Source organism: Strix uralensis, chromosome 16 (assembly GCF_047716275.1).
Source record: "Strix uralensis isolate ZFMK-TIS-50842 chromosome 16, bStrUra1, whole genome shotgun sequence".
Lineage (NCBI taxonomy): Eukaryota > Metazoa > Chordata > Aves > Strigiformes > Strigidae > Strix > Strix uralensis.
In genome coordinates, this window is record NC_133987.1 from 14,853,793 (window position 1) to 14,875,925 (window position 22,133).

The 22,133-nt window shown below is 37.1% G+C and overlaps 1 protein-coding gene across 1 annotated transcript in view; it reads left to right on the top strand.

The window, feature by feature from the left end:
* Positions 1-22,133, top strand: part of SHISA9 (shisa family member 9) — a 199,602-nt gene that overhangs the window by 174,359 nt on the left and 3,110 nt on the right. Inside the window, exon 3 of the mRNA XM_074886107.1 lies at positions 3,972-4,127. Coding sequence (XP_074742208.1) covers positions 3,972-4,127 — 156 coding nt within the window. The remainder of the gene's footprint in view (positions 1-3,971; positions 4,128-22,133) is intronic.

Sequence of the window (22,133 nt, forward strand, 5' to 3'; positions counted from 1 at the left end):
ATTCTCTGTCTTTTAAAAATAAATACATAAATTGGCAGTGGCACAGTACAGCTGGTTATATGGAATACCATGCTGGACAATGTACCAGCATCAGGTTGCCAAAAGTAATGTATCAGCACAGCCACAGCTTTCAGGTTAAAGTTGTCCCTATTCAGTGAAGCCAGCTATTTGCAAATACCAATCACAGAATATCTGCTTTATAAGTATAAAGGATTTAACTTGGCACTAGAGGTCAGTGATAAAGCTGGTAGGGATTTTTCTTGTTAAACTTTCTTCTAATTGAAAACAGTCTCTTGTATCCCACAATATTTTGAATAATCCAACAGATTATTATTTGCTCCCCAAAATTCAACACTATTTTTTTCCAATTTCAGGAAAAAGTCAAAATCTCAAACTGAAAAATCTCAAATTTCCCACTGAGATCTTGTGAAGTAGTTGCAGAAAAATTTCTTTATTTCCTGAGAGAATCCCTATTCGGTATTGCTGAGACTGAAGCAGTATTTACAAGTATAAGACAACACTGCCAAGACCAGTATCTTTTTCAGTTATAAATGTGGAGTCCCCCAGAGTGGGCAAGACGAGCCCTGTTTAAAACCTCCTAGTTGCTCAAGGCTAAGCCTGGGCTCCCCCAATGGTTAGACTTTCACTCCCCATTGCTGTGCCTGCTGCAGAATTTGCATTAAACCACTGTTACTTCAATTATGAACATTTCCTAAATCGCATCCAAATATAGCTGAATTTACCCATCATCATTACATTAGCGATGTGTGGACAAAACAATGTAAGTGTCCCATTTGCTCACTTATTTCTAGAAACCCAGAGATAAGGAATCAGATCATAGACAGTTTAGAGAGCTTGCAAACAAATGCAACTTTCACCAGTTATGGCCAGTTAGACTAAAATTTAGTATGATTCAGATTTAGACAGATGTATATATCAAGCTGAAATTTTCCTTTTAGGCCCTAGGAGTCCATTCCAATGGGAGTCTCTTTATAAATAGGAATTGTTCTTCAATATAGTTCAATGCACTTTGCCAGAGTTTGGCCTTTTGCTTAATTTACTTTGTACAAATGGCCAATTGAATGAGTAATTGAACTGTGTCTTCTATGTGATGACTTAGTCTTGTGTAAGCATCTGGGTATGAGTGAGGGGCACTGTGCAATCAGTGTGGCAGTGAAAGAATGACTGTCATTGGTTTGCTTGAAATTCATAATTCAGGAGAGTTCTGAGCTTTTAACGAGACAAAAGAGAAGTCAAAGATGATCTGGAAATGAAAAACATATTTCTTTACATCTTCGTAAATGCTCAAAGAACCCAACCCCAGAAATCTAGTAACAACATAGTCTGCCACTGAACACCTGGATGAAAAACAAGTACACCTGATTCATTTTCCCCAGTACATTTCTGGGGTAACTTTCTTCACTACATTTAAAGAGATGACTGACTAAAAATGATAAGTCCAAGTAAGAAACACAGCTAGAAAAACAGTCCTGGTTCACTACACCTTATTTACCGTGTTTTTGCAAGTCTCCACAGCTGCAAGTCACTTTGGCAGCGAGTGTAGAAATACTGGCGCTCACAATACTTTCATCACAGTGAAATCATGATGTTTTGACAAACCAGATAATAATTGCCACAAGGGAACTTTATAGTAGTAGCATCTACGAAGTGCTGATTTAGCTCTACTCAGAAAAAAATTAGCAGATGTAGTGGTAAAAGGTTTACACTTTCCTTATATCAAAGGTCCCACCCATGCTGGTATCTTTACAGCTGCCCTATTACTGAAATACGGCTGTGCTAGCGTTCATCCTCAAAAGCATACTTGTAGATGTAACCATAAAAGAAAGATACTTGGAAGATATGGAAGGTTTGAAAAGAGTGGTCATCTAATTTTATGGTTCAAGCCATTAGAGTAAGAGGCTTTCCTCAGCGGTACTCTAGAGATAGAATTGGAACAGAATAGGATTTCACAAGTTCTTGCTCTAAGAAGCGTCGCTCCACTTAGTTACATCAGACATGTCAGTACTATAGCTGAACAGAAAGTTACTGAGAGCTTTAACTTATTAGAAAATAGCAATTCATTTAAATAACAACTGTTTCTGTGAAAGAGTTGACTTAACAAACTTACCCTTTCAAGGCAAACCTATCAAAAAAGATTCAAAAAGTGTTTCAGTACTTTTTTTGGGAATTCTGTTAACAGAAAAGTTTCTGGTTTTCAATCCAAAACAACATTTCTATTTTTAAATGTGAGCTAACTTTTTAAAAAATATATATAATTTTGAAATCATAACGAAATGTTTCTCCTGATCTGACATAAGATTTGCAAAAAAGACCAACTTCAGATTTCATTTGCTTGGTAAAAGAAAAAAAAACCACTTACTGAAAAACTCTTTTGTTATAGGAAAATAATTTCTCATTCAGCTCTACCCACAACCAGTTTTTTTCCCTATAAACAACCAGTAACAGCAAGAGTCATAGTGTTATTAGATGGTAGCACTTCCACCATTTTTCTGGAGCTGCCTCGGGGTGCCCTCACAACTTGTTTATATGTGTATGTGGTAGGAGGATGTGATTATACTGCTCTGCAGAGGCAACCTCAGTCTGAACAGCAGAGACTGCATCAGGCAGCAGCAATGGTGAAGAATAAGAAAGTTAAAAAACACCTTAGCTTTCCTTTTCTTTCCCAGCAGTAAATCCGTTAACTGGCTTCAGAGCTCCTGCTCATGCACTCAGCTTCATTAATGAGCTGTGGAAAGTGAAGTGGCTCAGGTCCCTTAAAATCCTGGCAAACTGCAGGGATATTTGGCTTCTGCCAGATCCTGTGGGCACTTGGGGGGGTGGTCCATTCACTCCATCACAATAAGCCTTCTTTCCCATAACTGCCCAGCTTTCTTCCTACATTATCATAAGCTTGATGCTGTGGGAGTTACTGTATTGTCACAAATTCAGCACCATGGTCTCATTGCAGGAGAAAAAATGCATTCGTCTGATTTTAGAAGCTATGATAAGGTTCTAGGATTGACAATCAGCTCCAAATATCTCAAAATACACAGCCTGGATAAAGACTCAGCAAAATATATGCTGATCATCTTGAAATCTGTTAAAATTTAGGTTTGCAAATTGAGTGCTGCATACAATTCTAACCAAACTTTTTAGAGGCTGGAATCAAACATTAAAAACAAATAATAAATTATGGTATATCTTAGAAAGAAAAGCATCCAGACTGTATTCTCCACTATCAACTCAACAAATCAACTACAGAATGGATATGGGGTAAGTGTTGGTATAAAACTGTACATAAGAGGTAATTAGCTCCTGCTTTTAGGTATGCCTGCTACAGAAAACGTTATCTTGGTATGATATTGTGCTACCTACTGTCAGGGAAAAGGATAAAACATAAGGACAAAGTGTGAGCTTTGAAGAAATTACCTAATGATAGTCATGAGCCAAAATTGCACATTCTTCACTGTGGGCCATGTCTACAGAACACAATGCTGTGCAAATAACCAAGCTGGTTCTGGTATTAAAAGCAGTGTAAGTGCATATATGCAGCAGCCTGCCTGAGCCAACTGAAATTAGCCAGGCAATTTAACTGCACAGGCAGACTGATACTACTGCCCTGTATTCAAGCTACGTTGGAATAAACTTCACATTTTGGCTTGTATCCTAATGCTGCAGCAAATTCAGTCTTTGTTGTTGGTGTTCAATTGTTTTGAAAACCTATTTTTTAGTTCAAAGCTCTTTTTTATACAAAAGTTAGCATGTATTGCTACAATCATTCATCAGCCTTTAATCACGCCATTAACTGAAGTACAGGTTTGCTGTACTCAAACTCCCACTTTGTAGTAAATAGTGTTTTGTTGCATTAAATCTCATGACATATCCTGTCTAGTCTGTACTGGATAATGATGTTAAAACCTTAAGACTGATTTGGTTTTTTTCTTAATGTTTGTCGATTTTCTTTAATACAGATCCACCACAGATGAATAACGTCATGCCAACATCTCCCCTCCTTCCTCAGATGGCACATCAACATTCATATCCCAGCCTGGGACAGATCACAAACCCGTATGAGCAGCAGCCCCCAGGCAAAGAGCTTAACAAGTATGCCTCTCTAAAGGCAGTCGGTAAGTAAGCAACACGATGCATGACTTCTTTAGATCAGTATGTTGCATTTACTGTTGTCAGCTGACATTCTGCTTCAAAGCTAAAACCACAGTTTTGCTCATCCGGACTACTTCATGGTAGAATTTCATATAGAATATCATCTTAGTTGGAAATGTATTAAAAATTAACAGGGGGACTACAATTAGTGATAAGAAAATTACATGTAAGAATTGGTGATCATATGTATGTGTGTTTATATATGCATACAAAACCACACCATACCTACTGTACATCATTTTTCAGGAAGTTTCACCTATGTTGTATGCACAGTGTTCAGCCCTAGTTCTTTATGCCCTGAATATGCCTACCTATGCATTTTGGTATATATTTTCCATACCTGTCTGCACAAATAAGAGAGAAAAGTATCAGGTATGTTGCAAATTTAAAGCATATAATTTAGACACCTGCTAAATATTCCCAAAAAGAAAAGGTACTTGTAATGCTTCTGAAGTAAGAGCTTTCATATTTTCTGCAGAATGTGTATTAGGAGGTCACTGGAGGAAAATTCTGAGGTCTTATGACTTCAAACAATTAGTGCATCATAAAGCTCCTAATAAAGATCCTGGTGGTGGCTCTTTTCTGTGACTGATTAATATCATACACTATTATCTTAAGCAAATGGGGGAACATTTGTGGGGAGGGAAAAGGACAGTAGTAAGTAAAGATTCCAACATAATTTTCATATGGGAAGCATAAGTTGATAATACTTTTCAGGGGCTGTAAATACCTGATGCACATCATGTGAAGACAGAAAGCCTTTATCACCTTACATTTCAGGCCCCTTCTAGACAATAATAAATTAAGAACTGCGGGGTCTATTCATAAACAGGTTCTCACTAACCCTTGCTCAGCTTACGCATATGGATGTTAACATCATTTCCCCATGAATTTAGAGCAGTATCACATGCTTATTTCCAGACAGAGCTATTTAGCTCAGAAAAACAGCAGAACAGCTGAGAACATTCTGATTTAAGAATCTAATATTTAGCACACCAGAAAAACTTTCATCACAAACTGACATTCCTATATCCTAACTTCAAGACAGCAGATCTCTAACAAAATGTACATAGAAGTTCCATCTCAAATAGTTCAGCTTTGCTTTAGCTTGCTGTTTTTGTTTCTTGTAAGTGGCATTTTTAAATGTGTTTATAAAAGATGAGGGTTAATAGCTTTCTGCTGAATTTTGAACACAGACAAGAGTGGCTTTATAATTTCTTCTTCAAAAGGTGATGCTGTGTAATGATGTGGTGATTATCACAGATTTATGCACCGATATCAGGCTTTTTCAGATGTCAATTTAGGTCAAGCCAATAATCAAAGCTGAATGGTACTTAAGCATAATAAATCAAGAGAGAAACACTCAAATGAAACTTCTCTCATCTGCCCAAGAACCACTAAATGTACTTGTTTTTTTTTATTAATTATTAAGTTAGGACTTAGATATTTCTTGGATATCTGAGTACAAGTTTTTAAAGCAGCTAGATTATAACCATACAGTTAAATCAACCTTGAAAGATTGTGCACTGCTGCTCCAGAAGTTGTATAATGCCTCTCAGAATCTTAAACTAAATTAAACATAACTTTCAGCAACATTTTCTTCCAGGAGGATTTCACCATCTTCCCATGTTTTTCCCCCATCCTTCCTATTCCCTCTCTCTTTCTTTCCTTGTAGACCTACTCATGTCTCAGACCACATTAGCCAAGTTTTAGATTCAGGTGAATTTTCACAAGAAAAGTAAAGTGCTGCATTGTTATCCAAACTTTTCAGCAGAAAACAATAGAGATTTTGAAACTGTTATATGTGCATACCTTCTGCATGGACGTATGGAGCAAGAGTTAAATGTGCTCAGTTTTTAACTACTTTCAGACTCTCAAGGCCATGATTCCTCCCAAGAGGTACTTCCCAAGTACATCTCAAGAGGTTTTTCCATGATGCCAGCCAGACCTGGGTCTGTGACCATGCTGACATCAAGCTAGCCAGACCGCACGTTTCAGAGTTCATATTGGCTTTATGAGAGCTCGGAGAGGAAATAGCAACCGGCCTACATCAGGCCCACCAATACAAATTTAACCTGACAACATCTTTTTAACAAATAGAAATAGACTGAGTTCACCCTGACCTGGTATTCATGTCACAGAGCGATGGCATTTTTCATATGCTAACATTCAGAGTCACATTTACTGATCCCCATAGCAGGTTAATGAGTGCATGTAGTCCATTTCCCTTTGCATTCATTGATAATGGCTTGAGGGTGGATTCATTTGCCACAGCAGAAATTTAATAAGTGATTTGTTCTACATTTCTCCATGCATTTGAGGCAAACCATATTCATTTAAGTGCCTCTTACTCTGCATGATCCTATTGTTCAGGTGTAGTCCACTGTACTTAATTCTTTAATGGGGGGTGGGGGTGGAGGAAGAAGCATTCCTATTGCTTTATAGCAATTGTAGCTATAGCGCATTAATATCACTCATCATAATGTGGTCATAAGTGGTAAGAAGTTTAGATAACTGAAAAAGTGATGCTTTACCAGGCAGTATTAAATTAATTTCCACACAGCTGCTTTCTTCTGAACTACAGATGTCCTAAAAATTTGGCTGTCTAATTTTAGAAGTGAGCTACTTATCTCTCAGTGACTGGCTGCTGTGAAAATTCAGTTCACAGAAAAGTAGCAAGTGACAGTAATCTCTGTTCTGGATCGTGTTCGGGACCTGAATTAAATTCAGTGCCTAAGACTCAAGTGCTTGTGGAAACAAGAGACAACAGCGTCATTGCTAGTAGTTTGCATTGTGTTACTGAGTGAGAATGACCAATACCTTGGTAGTGAGGCCAAGCTGATCCCTAGGAAGCTATTTTAAAGCTACACCTTAGACTCCAAATCATATAGCTTAGCAGAGTGCAGTTTGAAGTTGGACTGTTCACACGTGTGTGCAATGTGTGCATTGCAGAGTGTCTGATTCAGCACAACAGGGGAGAAGAGAATTGAAAAGACCAATGTGGATGTATTTTATTTAAAATGCAAAATATTTTTATGTGAACTAGTTCAAACTGCACAGCCAAACCCCTACATAATCAATGGAAGAGGGTTTTTTCTCATTTCTTGTTAGGAATTTATTTATTTGTTGAAGCCTCCAGAATTCCTTAAGTACTGACCAGCGGCTACTGACCAAATTCAGCTTTTCCTCTTACTGTCTGCTGGCATTTACATCTCTGAATAATGTGAGGACATTCTGTGCCTATTTATATTCTCAGATGAGTGCTTGGAGGACAGCAAGGTAATAGTGACTTGAGATTTACTTACTGTTTTCCTTACTGCACCAGAGTTTTACTCTCCTTCTACCTTAACACATACACCAACAGGGAATAATCAACAGAAGATAGAAGACCCTTTGGAAATGAGAGAGCAACACTCACTTCCTGAAAGAATAGATAAGCAATCCATCCATCTCCTAGCATCTATAGCCTGAGTGACTGACTCTGTCCATCCATTATTTGTCCATTTTTGAGCCAGAAAAATCTTTTTTCAACAGTGCCAAATTTGTTCCACCAAAGAATGTCAGAGACTGTATCTGAGGGAAAAGGATTAACAAACTCTAAGACCAGTCCCACCAAAAGTGGTCACAATGTTGTGTGGCAATTAAACACCCAGTGTTTAGATGTTTCAAATTTTTGGTCACCTGAGATGACATGATCCTGGTTTCCTTTGGTGCTTTTGCAGTATTTGATTACTTATGTGAAAAGTGCAGAAAGAGGTTTTTCTGCATAAATTATTCTTATTTCCAGTTCATCAACCATGTTTTTACTCCATGCTTAAATGGTTATTGCTCATTTAAGCAATCCTGACATGCCTAAAGCTACAAGTGGATGAAGATCTTGTATCTGAACACCTTCATGAAATTCAAGTCTCAGGTCATACAAAGGCAGCTCATCACAAATTTTTATACACATCATTTGGACACTCATTAGAAAGCATGAACAATCCAACTTCAAATTCCACTCTTCTAAGCTGTAAGAGTTGGAGTCCATCCTGTTGCTTAATAAGAGCTTCCTAGAGCTCAGATTGGCCTCGGTATCCTGAGGTATTGGTTACATTTATTCACATTGTTCTGCAAGCCTGGCTCAATAACAGTTAAATTTCTTTCTTGAGTTTCAGGGAGTGCAAAGTGACTAAATTGCTTTAGAGTTTCTTGCAAAAATTGAAAACTACCCCAAACCCAACCTTCTAAAGCCCTGCAGGACTAGGAGAAGATCACTGAGCTACTAGAAAGGTGCACAGACATACATGTAAAAACTTAGAATACAAGTATTTCTACAGTTTAACATGATTTTATATTTCTTCCATAACTTTCTTCTTCACTTCTCTCACACACACATCCACACACAAACCTTTGAAGAACTGACTGGGCATGACTTAAGAAGAGGTAACTCAGCCAGTTTAAATTTCTGCCTCCCTCAAAAAAACCACCACGGACAGAATTCCTCCCTGAAACTCAGACCCAGAAAGCCTTCAGCGATGCTGGAAGTTGTAGTCTCTTGTGGGATGAAATCAGATCTAATTGGTTGGATATAGTGAAGCTAGAAGAAGAATATAATTGGCAGCAGACTCACCATCACATCTCCGAGTCTACAGCTCCCAGCATTTCTTGAAGCTTCAAGTTCTTTGATCCCAAAGGAAATGTTAGACCATGCTCGAGCTCTGCTTGCAGCTGCAAAAATCCAAAGTGAGATTCTGCAAATATGACACTCAAAGAATAAATATCTCCTGTTTAAGTCACTGTTACTATGTAGAAAATATTGTGGCCACAAGCGCGCCAATGCACAAGGCAACATCTCCCTCAAAAAAGTGAGGCATATGAGAAAACTGTCTGGTTTGTTTGTCCTTTACATCTACACACAGAGGAAGATCACCATAAGGTTAACTCTAAGGTGTTCTCTTTGAACCATCCTCCTGTCTAATGCCAAATCTGGTGGTGCCTTCTCTTAAGCTTCAGATCTTCAACTTCTATAGAAATGATTGTAACTTTATGGTGATACAAGACCTGTCTTATGAGAAAATAAAGTGGCTTCACAACTGCCCCTAAGAATCTGATACCTATCTCACCAGAAGATGAGATCCTGTACTGTTCCCTATAGTTCATTGTGCTCTGGAACAGAAAGAAACACTGTAATTGCTAAAAAGGAAACACACAATTGGGAAAAAGGCCTGCCCATGCATTGACAGGGATTGATACAGTCAACTTCTAGAAAAAGAACTATAGAATTATTGGACACAATGTGTTTGTGTTACTTTACTTTCCTATACCAACCACACTGTTACACTGACAGGGAAATATATGTGTTTCTTTGGACAGTTTAAAAGGGAATTGTGCTTTCATTTCAAAGAGTAAACAAATTTTGAGCTACTACTACTTCCATAAGCAGTTGCACAAAAATGGATTAAAAAAAATCTGGGACATGGGAATAGCTCCCTGGATTTAACACCACCAAAACAGACAGGGAAGTACAGATTAATGCATCATTTGTCATATCCAGAGGGTGATTCAGTTAATGATTTCATATATCTAGAGGTATGTTCAGTGTCATGGAAAATGCTAGACTAGGCAATCTGCCCAATACAACACTGGAACTATGGACCTGTCTCAAGGAAGTATGACATAAAATCTTGGTATCTTTTTATTATTATTTACTTATCCCACTGGCTGGAGAATCTGAAGCTTCTGAGTGCTCATTTGTTAAGGAAGTCTTTCATACTTTAATCCTTGCTTCTCCTTCAGGCACAGGAGAAAAGCCAAGAAGCACTCAGCAGCAAGCCTCCCTTTACCAACCCCCTTGCTAGCACTGTTCCCTCAGCTTTCCCATTTCCCAACTAGATGAAGTGCCAGTGTCACTTGCTTCACCTATGTCTTCTGCTGAGACCCCCAAACTTCACATCCTGCCCAGTGCATGCAGACTTTCAAGACCTTTCTTGCTTTCACTAAATCATTTAATTGGTTTCTCTGTTATTTACCAAATTGGCTTCTGATACCCGCAGGCACTCTGTCATAGGTAAATAAAAAATGCCTGGGGAGTCTTGATCAATATGTTGTTTGTGCAAAGCCTTGATCTTGAGCAAGATCAGCTGCACCACTGACATTCTTTTACAGCCTTTTAAAGAAACAACATTTTACTGTAAAATCTCCAGGGTGATATTCTTTCTGAGGCTGGGGAATCCTGCTGTAAGTAATCAGGCATCCAAGTAGCCATTGCCCATGCCATCCTTTAGCAAATAAACAGAGCTGTGGAAAGGTAACTCTTCGGGGATATGTTGGTCTTAGCAGAAGGGATATCTAGGCTGCTGGGAGGAAATTGCAAATAGTCCTTCTTTTACAAGAAACAGTTTTAACACCAAAATAAGATGCTCTTAAACATTTCCATCTACGTCATCTCATTTTTAAGTCTTTAGCAGCAACACACTGAACTTGTGAAAGAAAGGAAATCTGACCTTCAGGTCCATTTAATTTAGGTTTATCTCAGAATTATGTTTTCTGGGTTGGATTCACAACTCGTATATTTGTTTTGTCTGAATTTTGTCCACTAGTTTTATGGTGAAGAATATTTATAAGGATCTATTAAATTCTTAGCCTATTTTTCATGCCAAAATAGCAAGTTTAAATCTGTGCATCTTTAATTCTTGTTCTTGAAATTGGTATTCTTTACACCCATTTTCTCTACAGTGGATTCCCTACAAAGGGGAAACAGCCACTTTTTCTCATTACCAGCATGTATTTTAAAACAGTGAAAATGAAGCCTTCACCAATACAGTCATAAAAGTTCAGATTATAAACGCCAATCCACAATCCATCACTTATACATCATAGAGAACTCAAACCCTTCCACTAAAAATTAGGTTGGTTCTCTGGAAACTAGTTGATTTTTAAAATCCTTATTAAGTGATAATGAACCAATGAAACAAAAAGTAATTTTCTCCTTTTTATAATACGCAACAGGCAGATCTAAAATAACAGTAACCTGAGTCCAGTTGACTGCTAGAGAATGCTAGTCTTTCAGGGTTTTTTACTGTATTTTACTGAAGACTGCAGTCTTCAGAGGTAACAAGCTTACAGTAACCAACTTTATTTCCATCTATTGAGATCAGTGGTGGCCACAGGAAGGAAACTAGTAAATCTAAATCAAGTATGGGTTATTCAAACCTATTTCTACGAAACGTTAATGAATTATGCATGAGACTTTTTACACATTAAGTGATGTGAAGACATGAGTGAGTGAAACTTCACGCTTATGCAATACCACTAGATAAAAGTGAATCAATAAAAAAGCTCAGCTCATGAGAAGAGAAAGTCTAACAATGTTAAGCATTTTCACTTGCTACCCTTCTTAAACATCCTTCTCCATAACTGTTTTATTTTGCACTATAGACATACATCTACATATAAACATACTTCTCATTCTGCAATACAAATTTTTTTAATTCATTATTTAAGAGTAGACATTGATCATAAAGATATGAAAACAATTGTGAATACTTGCAGACAAATAGCAACACTGAGATCCCAGCTAAAGTCTAGATTTAATCTGAAGTGTGACTTTTATAGTTCCAGCCAAGGAGACTACACATCAATTGCACTGGTTGTTCTGAACATACTCCACTTATTTCTTCCTTCTGGACTGTGAGCTGTGCGGGTCATTTACTGTAATATTTTTCCAATAAGGGTTTCATACAGATTCTCAACGTGATATCCTGGAAGTGGTTCTCAGAGGTGCCAAATGATCAAAACTTATAACTTTACTGGTAACCCAAATCCCCCCATAGATGTTTGTCAAAAAATTAACAGATTTTCATCATCATTTTTAAATACCTGCAGTGCTTAGAAAGTGTTCTAAACTCAGCACATGGAAGTGAAGGCCTAAATGATTTCAAAGTGTCAACTTTGAGTGAATTCTGGGGCAAAACTCTTGAAGAGAATTTTCTTGAATTAAATTAAAAGTTTCCCTAACTAAAGGCTTTCAGGGTCCACTTTTATTTATTGAGTAGTCTTTCATGCTGGCAGTATTCAAGTATGAATCAGGTTATAATGACTGATTCAGGATTTTTTGCTTTTAAAACTCAAAAGGTGAAAATGAAAAGTAGCTTTTTAAGGAAGTGTTTTGATTTAAATTTTCCCAAGAACTGACCAAAGAATAATGGAATGAAGACAGAGAATGCAATTCTGAAATCCCACTACAATCAATATGCTTAATTCAAGAATAAATTTAGGAGTTTTGGATTTGGGAAGCAAACTCGGTGAGAAACACACTTGAATTCCTATACTCATACTTTATTTTCCATAGTTCTACTGATTCACATTGGGATTATTTTTGTATGAAAGTATTATTTCTTCAAGCATATCAGAATCTCCCTCCATGTGGACAACAGAGCTTTAAATTATTTCAATTCAAGTCTGTTGCATTTACAATGTTTGTGATGTGAACATTCAGGTTTGGCTTGGCAATTTTAAGGAGTTATGAGGATTACTTTGTTGCAAGTCCAGTTTACTTAAGTAAACAAAATAATACTCTAGCCAAATACAAAAGCTTAAAAGCTTTAATACTCTTCAGCTCGGTACATGGATATATATCAACAGCAGTAGTGCGATGTTCTTCAGAACTACCCATGAATACCAATGAAGACTGGTAAGACAACTGATAGGAATGAATCCCTTATTAACAATGTAATATAAATAGCAGCAGTTATCTGTCTGCTATTTTGGTTCTGCAAAGGATGTTCTAAAGACAGTAAATGTGTTTAAGAGAGAAATTACACAGATAAAAGCCACAGAGATCATTGCTTTACTCCTACACATTCACACTATAATAACAAAGGGCTTGAGGCATGGAGGGAGGAAGAGCAATAACATGATTTGTAATGCACACAGTTAATTTTTCCAAAAGTCCTTCCCCTGACAGCTTATATGAAGAAGGGTATGAGGAAGAGAAACTGAAAAAAAAATCTGATATGTAGTAGCTATGATACTACAGCATCAAAAAAATCACCATGAAAATATCAGTCTATCCCATCCTAATGATAATATTAAGTGCAATAGGTAATTTTTATAATGCGAAAGTTTGCAAAGGTTTCTAGGCTATAGAAGGTGCTCCTGTAAAAAGTTCACCTTCCCTTGCAAGGGACCTGCCACAGCAGGGGAGGAAGATCTGCAGCTCAGCGCTTTTGGTTCTCATTTTCTCAAGTGATGGTTATGATTGCAATTCCTGGGAAAAAAGGTAGAGATGGCAGCTGAACACTCCTATATGTCAGAAGTCTTGTGTGTGTGCACACTATTAAATATTGATTGAAGTGAGCTTCATTACTGATTCTTCCTTGACTGTCAGTCACAAATACTTTTGCTTTATGTGAAAGCTACTTGGAGGGTTCTGTTCAGAGCAGGCATTAGTTATGCTTTGCCTTTGAGTTTGCTCAGTCTGTATGAAAACCTTATGAAACTGATTTTCTTCTGACAGTGCAAATTTGGCAATTGCCAGGGAACACCATTTCTTTTTAGTCTGACACACATCTCTGGTTTGGAAACCTCTGACAATATGCACAAGACTTTAGTAATACAAATGTCACACAGTCTAATAGGAAGAAGAGAGGAAGAGAATGAAAAGAAAAGAAAAAACCACAGCTGAATGTGTGCAAGTGCAGCTATGGAATTATTTCCTTTTTTTTTTTTCCACTTGCTTAATAACTCTCTCTTAAAAAGGATTCCTTCTGGCAAAAAGAATAGAAAAGATAACTTTCTAATAGAAACAACTTATGCCACAGCTAATTTTAGAAAAAAAAAAATCAACTTCAATCCCAAATGATTGCTAAAAATTCTTTTAAATTATAGCAGTTAAACAGATCAAATAAAAATAACTCCTGCAAAAAATAGTTATTGCATCACTAGGAAATTTTTTTTCATTTAACCAGTACAATTCAAAAAGCCTTTATGCCTCACTCCATATTCAGAAATAATAGTGTAAATCTAGTATGACGCCAGTTGAAAGACAGAAAAATGCAGGGTTATTTTAGTACTATAAACATGTCTTAATTATGTATTCAAAGACCTGAACTGGGTCTTGTGTGATCTCATGCAGCTTTCTGCACCATCACAACTAGAAGTATTTGTAGCTGATTCAGACATATGTTTAAGAGTTATAACGAGCAGTATACTAAAAGAAACAAAAAAACATCAAATAAAATGTATTAAAGCTGAAAATTAAATTCAGCACACAGAACAAAGCCAACAGCAACATATGAAAAAAAATGAAATTAGGTTCATGTTAAGAACAGTTATTACAAACAAATGCGGTTAGGAATATAACAGTTTTTTCAGTCAACATTAAATAAGATAAATTGACACCTTAAGGAAAAACAAACACATTTTTAGATGCTGAATCACAGTGCAGAGTACTGTGAAATTTTTTCCAACATGACCCATATACTACTCAGTGTGCAGCCTGCCAGGACAGTCCACCTGGTTTGCGGTCCACTCCCAGGAGCAAGGCACATTGCTGCGTGCAGACTGCCTGAATTACTCTGACTGCCGTGGTAGGGCCTGTTATCGCGCATGACTGCACACTTCTGCAAATGTACAATGAAGCAAGCCCTCCCCTTAAACAAACTGAAGGTCCTCACCGAACAAAAGGGTTACAAACAATTTCATATTATTGTGGATGTATGAAAGCATTACTGCAAACTTTTGACACAATCAGATTTGTCCTAACTGATTTGCTTGAGAAGCACTAAAAACTACCCAGTGAAAAAGCAAGCAAGATTACTGAAGGAAGAAGTGGAAGAAGCCTTTTAAGCAAATTTCCTAAGTGTTAACCTCTTTGGCTTCGGACAGCATTTTTAGAAAGCAAGCCAAACCCTCATTTCCTATAATCAGTTTATGCTGCAGTCATGCTTTATTCAGAAGTTAAGCATGACAGCATGACTCCTTAGACAGTTTCTATTTCAAAAGCCAAGTTTCCTTACCATATGTAAGGTTTCCAGTAAAACTGAAACTGATAAGTACGCCTAAATGAGATAAAACAAAATAAATATTTCACAGTAGAACTTTTTGTATTTATTTGCCATTGTAGATGTCGTGAAAGGACATGAGCTTTTCTTATAGTGGCCTTTAGAAAAAAAAAAAATGAAAAAACAGATTTACAGTTACAGGACAGCCACTGGCTGCATTTTCAAAGAGAAGTCAGAGATTTGAATACATAGTTGTCTTAGACTTCTTTTACAATTTCATCCATTGGTTCAAGAATAAACTGGCAATCTTATTTCCTTCTCAAGTTTATCATCCATTCTACAATAATAAACCAGGAATTTAACATCTTGATGCTTGAATTTAAAATGTTAAATCACTTGAGGATATAACAAAGTAGTGTGATCTTTGTCTATCTGCATGTAACAGATTTCAGGTCTCCTGAAAACATTTATGATTTTAATGTTAATTTAACATGACATAACCACCAGTTTTTTCCAGGTTGACAGAACCTATTGAGTCCAGTAAATTGGAAAAGCCCTGTTTTTCTTATACTGGTTAGACACAAGTATTCTGCATGTCATTGGTCTCTACATTAGGTACAATATGTGTGTGTGTGTATCTGGAGTATTTTGACCAAAATCAAATCATGATATCACTGCAGCACTTTTCAAAATTGAATCATAATTATTCCAATTTAATACTATGTAAATCAATGCAGTCACGTATACAAAGCCCAACTGGAAAAGCTGTTTTACGTGTACAAGGAGAAATCTGCTTAAACTTACACAGTAAATAAACGTTTTTAAAAAGAAAAAGAAAAAATAGACTTTGAAGTGCTGTGCTTTTTTGGCACATCGTCAAAAGAGGGGTTCTTCTGCTCACAGACATGTGGCTACTCTTGTGTTCCAGGGAACTGTAACCCTGTACATAAGGTACCACACACGACGTCTGATGCCTGAGGAGTTAATCAAATTCTGTCTCCATGTTCCCAGCCAAGCAGCAGCCTTTGCTGCCTGTAGTAGATAAAGAGAACATTGCGAGACTGGAGGCTCTACCTACCAAGTCTTATTACATTCCTATTCTAAACCATTCCCTAACGCGTCTCAAAACCCAGAAATATTCTGGCCTCTTCAGCCTTTCAGATACTGTCGTGAAAGTAATCAATAGAAGAGAAGAAATGTTTGGGCCTACATATATATGTCTGATATCATGGGCAAACAAAATGCAGTCTTGTGTCTGGAGGTGGACAAGCTCCTTTGAAACAATGTCTGCAAAAGAAAAGGTTGATATGGTATGTCTTTTCAAGCTTGGTCTCTCTCCAGGTCACTATAAGAAATGAGTAAATAGATGAAGTGGTAAAGGAGGCCACGAGAGGAATAAAACAGAGCCACAAAAAGAACATTCTACCAAAATTATGAAAATAATTTCTGGGTGGTAATATGTATTATGGATTTTTCTTTACCTGTATCAGTAACAGGGAATAAAAATAATGAGAAAGAATCCAGACATGAAATATTATCTTCCTTTTCAGAATGTCTTAACTGGTGTTAGAACTTTTGGGGGAAGAAAGGCAAATATTTAGGACAAAAATCAGTGCATTGCAGCCCACAGGCTGAATTCTGCATTCTCAGAGCTCAATACAAGAATGGAGATTGAGGGATGCAAAAATGATTGTAAATAACCTTTGCCCTTTCTCAGAATTTAGTATGGTTTAAAACTGTCCCACCTTATACACAGTCACTTCAGTGCCCATGAGATGAGAACAGCTAGTGACTAACCATGAAGTAGCTACATTCCTTCCTCTTGGCCACATACAGATCTATCATATCATCCTACCCACTGCTGACATTATATGAACAGAATCATGTCTACCTGCAACATCTAGCTGTATTCTGTTTTCCAACAGACTTCATGCTATGCAAAGCAAATTCTTCTATGCTCCATGATGCTTGGTGAACCCCTTCATTCAAAACACAAGTCATTAGTTATTTGTTTTACTGGATGGAACACGATTTTCAGTGAAGTTTTTGGATGTTCATACCTGGGGGCAGCTAATGTGAACTCATTCCGTGTTAGCTTTTTTCCCTTGCCCAAGAAATACTTGTGCTAGTGTAGAAATGACACTTTGATTTTCACATGAACTCCTGCAAAAACTCTCACATACAGTTGGCTTATATCTTGGAAGCCTTTGAACATATTGTCTTAGAGGCCAGCTTAGAAAAACAAATGAATAAGCAATCACACATTCAGACAGGATCAACAACAGCACCACCAAAAGCAGCATCCTAGTATTTCCCTGGGCAAAATTCTTGTGTTGTCTTTGAGCCAGGAATCATTACCCTATTTTCTAAGTAATGAAAATGAAAACTCAAGGAAAGACAAATGTAAGGTTCCCACAGCTTCAGGTAACTACTCTAACATCTCAGCAAAGTCATGACTGTACAAGCAGAGCCTTGTTATAAACTGTTAAATATTACATAGGGATAGCTTTACTGTTACACAGAAAACATCTACAAATAGGCAATTAACTGTATTTTAGCTGTTATCTGGTGTGTCATTGTAGTCATTTCATTGCTATCCTGTCCCCCAGCACTTTCCATTGGCTTGCTTTTTGTATCTCTAGCCCTAAATTTGAAATACAGTCTCTTTGTGGCTAGAATAAAGCTCTGCATTTCACAAAGTAGTTCTTAAAATATGCTCAGATAACAAACAATTCTGTGAAACATCTACTGAGAAACAGGGTTCCCTATATATTTTTGTATCTTCTGACTGTAATGGAAAGCTCTCACTGAAGCTTTTTTTTTTAAAAAAAAAAAGTCTTTAGAGCTTTTATAAGGGCTCACTCCTTTGTGGATTCTCCTCTCTCACTTCAGAGGTTTCTTCCCACTCCTAGGTGCCTACTTTCGCAAAAGCTGTAGGACATAATTGTCTTTCAGGATTCTACACTTCTCCCATAGCTGCAAGAAGTCATGCAAGAACTCAGAGCCATTTTATGGACCCAAAAAGATAAGAGGATTGTCAATGAGGAAAAAAGTAAGAAATACTGCTTCAGACTTACCCAAGGCCTCCTTATTTAGCTGTACTTTCTGCACAGAATGCTTGCAACGGCAATATTTTACAAGAAAAATAAAGCATTACACAATGCTAATGTATGTTCAAACAACTCTTTATGCCAAAAGTGGTTACACATCCACCTTGAAGACTACTTAATTTAGGGTGCAGAACAGTATTATATAGCCTTAGGGCCACCTCTCAGCACAGATAACATACACTCGGATAAGCACACTGAGAAATCCTGGCCCTACTACAGCCACGAGGATTTCTGCCACTGATTTTCAAGAAAACACATTTTCATCCATGGTATTTACTCGATAAGTAACTCACTGGTTTACATGTTTTTGTTATATAACTGTGGATTATGAAGAAATATGTAAAACTTCCAAGTTTGGTTATGGCCAATCATCAATCAGCACAAGAACAAAGCTTGTCTCTGTTAGTGCCACATTTAGGCAGAATAGTGAAACTTGAATCAACACATACCATCAAAAGTCCATTCCTTTCCGGCCACTAAACGAGCATAAACTCACTGAAGTTTTCCTAGGCATTCCCATGACCTTGCTACCCCAGGCAGCTGGGTAGTCATCTCCTTTAAAAATCAAAATTCAAGGAATAAGGCAAGGGTCCCAATCTGAGACATTTGACACCATTACTAGCAAAGTCAAGATCAAAATAAAACAGACAGTTGTGGTCAGTTCCTTTAAGGCATCATTGGATTCAGATAAGAGTGAGGAGTGGAGTGATCCACCTTTTAATGATAAGCTTATGGTTCAACAACTCCAGCTGAGTGGGACTTAAATCTACATTCTCTAGACAGCAACGTGCATCCCAGCTTCTTCCAAGAGAGTCCCCAACCAGATCCACATCCTGATGACCTTGTGCTGTGGAGCAAAAGATTTATGAGTCTAGAAAGACAAAGGAAGAGAAAGCATCTCTTTAGCTTTATAGTTAAGGTACTCAGCTGGGAGGGAGAACTCCTGCTTTTGATCCTTACGCTATTCCTATATTTTTTTCAGTTATACAGGTCATGCACAGCAGGAACAAACCCCCAAGTTCCCCCCCCCTCCCAGGCACACGCTTTAAGGTTGGAAAAAAGTCAATATTTCAACATTTTTTCCAGATGAACAGCTACAACAGTAACTAAATTTGTGGGTGCATTACCTTAAAGGAGTAAAAACCTTACAAAAATATTGAAACTGAGAACATTTTTATAATTAGATGCCAAGATTGAAGGGAGGGAACATAAAGAATAACACTCAGAATTAAAGCCCTACTTTTACTATTGTTCATTTGGCAATTTTGTAATTCTAATTCTTTACTCCTTTTGCAAACCTGACAGTGATATCTTTAAATCCCGTTTTACTGTTTTATATACAGAAGCCAAAGCAAAAGGCACTTCTATAGCACCTTGCATCTGAAAACTCAGTATACTCTACAAATAGCAATTAAACTTCATAACACTTAAACTACCTCCTCCAATGTGTTAACAGCTCATTTTACAACTGGTGAAACCAAGGCAAAGGGACGTTGAGTCATGTACCCAGGGTCACATAATAAATCCATCCTGTAACTCCAAAGTGTCTCTTTGCATGTTTAAAGTCCGCAAAATATTTATAGGGCCTGGTTAAGAAGAAAAATAAACTTCCTGAGATTCACAGTTGATTTTTAAAGTAGTTGGCATCAGCATACTATAAACATGCTTTTCTTGAGAAAATATTTGTTACAAAACCACACTCAATATTACTCTTCTGAACATTTTCTGCTTTGAAAATCAGAAGTAAAAAAACCTGTTTCTGCACTATAGCATCGGGCCACTCACACTGGGGCATAGCACCCTGGTATTGTAAAACCTATAATCTAGTCAGTACGCAGGAACGAGGACTGCTTCAAGACTTGCCATAAAGCCCTTTTGAACAACTGAACAATTTCATTTTATCAATCATTTTTTTGCTACATATGTGCTATAATGGTATTTTCCCGCACCCAATTCTGGTACATGTGCCTATGTGTAAGCCTGTGCATGCATGCTGAAAGAAAACTGCTTTAAAGAGGTTAAAATATTAGATAAAAAGGCTGGCTTTCACTGTTAGCGTTTAACTCCTAAGCATACATAAGAAATTCTCAGGCAAAACCCTGCAAATCATTATTTGATCAGGACAAACACAAACAGCAGCTCTCCCAGACCGTCACTGCCACACAAAACACACGCAATCAGCCATTCATCATATGCTCGCCAGTTTTCTGCTTGACTTTGCTGACGAGGATTTAGAGATCAAAGCCTGGTTTGTTCTCTTCAACCCCAGTTTCCAGACAACAGTTGAGAAGTCTCTAGAAAGGAACTATGGACTAAATTAGTTAAAGCAACTTTAATGTAACCATATTTACAGAAATAATCATTTACTTTCTGCATTATCTTCCATAAGAAACAAAGAGCTAGAAATTTTACATATAACATGGCATAAACAAGAGCAGAATCAATCTCACAGATCTGTCATAAGCACAGTCCTTGTGAGGCCGATTTCTTCCTTGCTTAGTTTTTACAGTGACGTGTTGTTTATATGCAACAGTAATACGATTTACTCTTCTGTGAGGACATCAGCCTTGATGCCTTTGGAGATCCGAGTAACATATCTAATGTCTGACAAAATTCAGAGACCCAGAACCATTGCTGGCAGCAGAAAAAGGTACAAGTGAGAAAAAAATAAAAAGAAACTAAGGAAGTAGCTTGAGCTTGTTGTGGCCTTTTTCACTTAGCCACACAAAAGAGAAAAATGGCACAAAAAAATCAGGCAATGCAAATATCTGCAATTTTGGGTCATTATTTACATAACTGCATCACCACTGTTACTTTTCTAAATAGAAGTAGTTTACCTTGCAATTGATCATCAAAGATCTTGATTATGTAAGACACTGCTGCAGCTTAACTAAGAAAATTAAAAGTACAAACTTACAATTTTACTCTATCCTCACATGAGATTAGTTTTTAATTTTTCTATACAAATTAAACCAATTTAAATGTGAAATAGGCAGACAAATGTATCTGTATTAGGAGCTGGACATAATTAACTATGCTGAATTTAAATTACTTAAGCTAGTGTGACTTTTCATGTACAGACAAGGTCTAAGTCATAAGATACAGAAGCTTGCTCCCCTAACCAGCTGACTTGCAGTGCCTTTGATGTAAAAATTTATACAAATAAATACTTATGTGGATATTCAACATGCCTTTTCTGCAACTGTTTTTCTCAATTACTAATAACAGATTAATGAGAAATTAGCAATACAGACTATGTTTCCCTCCTGTTTTTATTCAACTTGTATATAATACTATTTTGTGGCATTCACTGAATATTAACAATTAAAAGGACAAGCCACATTTAGAACTGGAAAAAGCTCTTCCAATGAGAAACAGATACAACTTCTTGATTATTCAGATTACAGATCTCTAAATGAACCAACTCACCCCAAAATCAAAGCAGAACTTAGCAGGTTCACTTTTTAACACATTACAGGTCTATCAACAATTGCAACTGCACATCCTGTACTGAAATTAGAACAGGCCATTATCTACATTCCGCAATTTGTTTAAAACAGAAGACACCCGTATACTATAGAAAAGCATTCACTCATCAATTAAAATAAGAGACAGATGGAGATGGGTAACACATACAAAGCCTAATTTTATAGCACAGATGAGCAATTTCAGTTCATCGAAGAGGAAACACCTCTTTAATGACAAAATTAAGGATTTAAGAGCAAAGTCCAGTTGCACAGTCATTATACAAAAAATGTCATGAGATGATAAACAGCAACTGCTTTTGGTAATATTCTTTCCTGTTGAGGGGCCAGGGCAAGGGGGATGCAGAACTGAAGCCTGATCTTGAAGATTAATGTGGTGTTCATGGGAA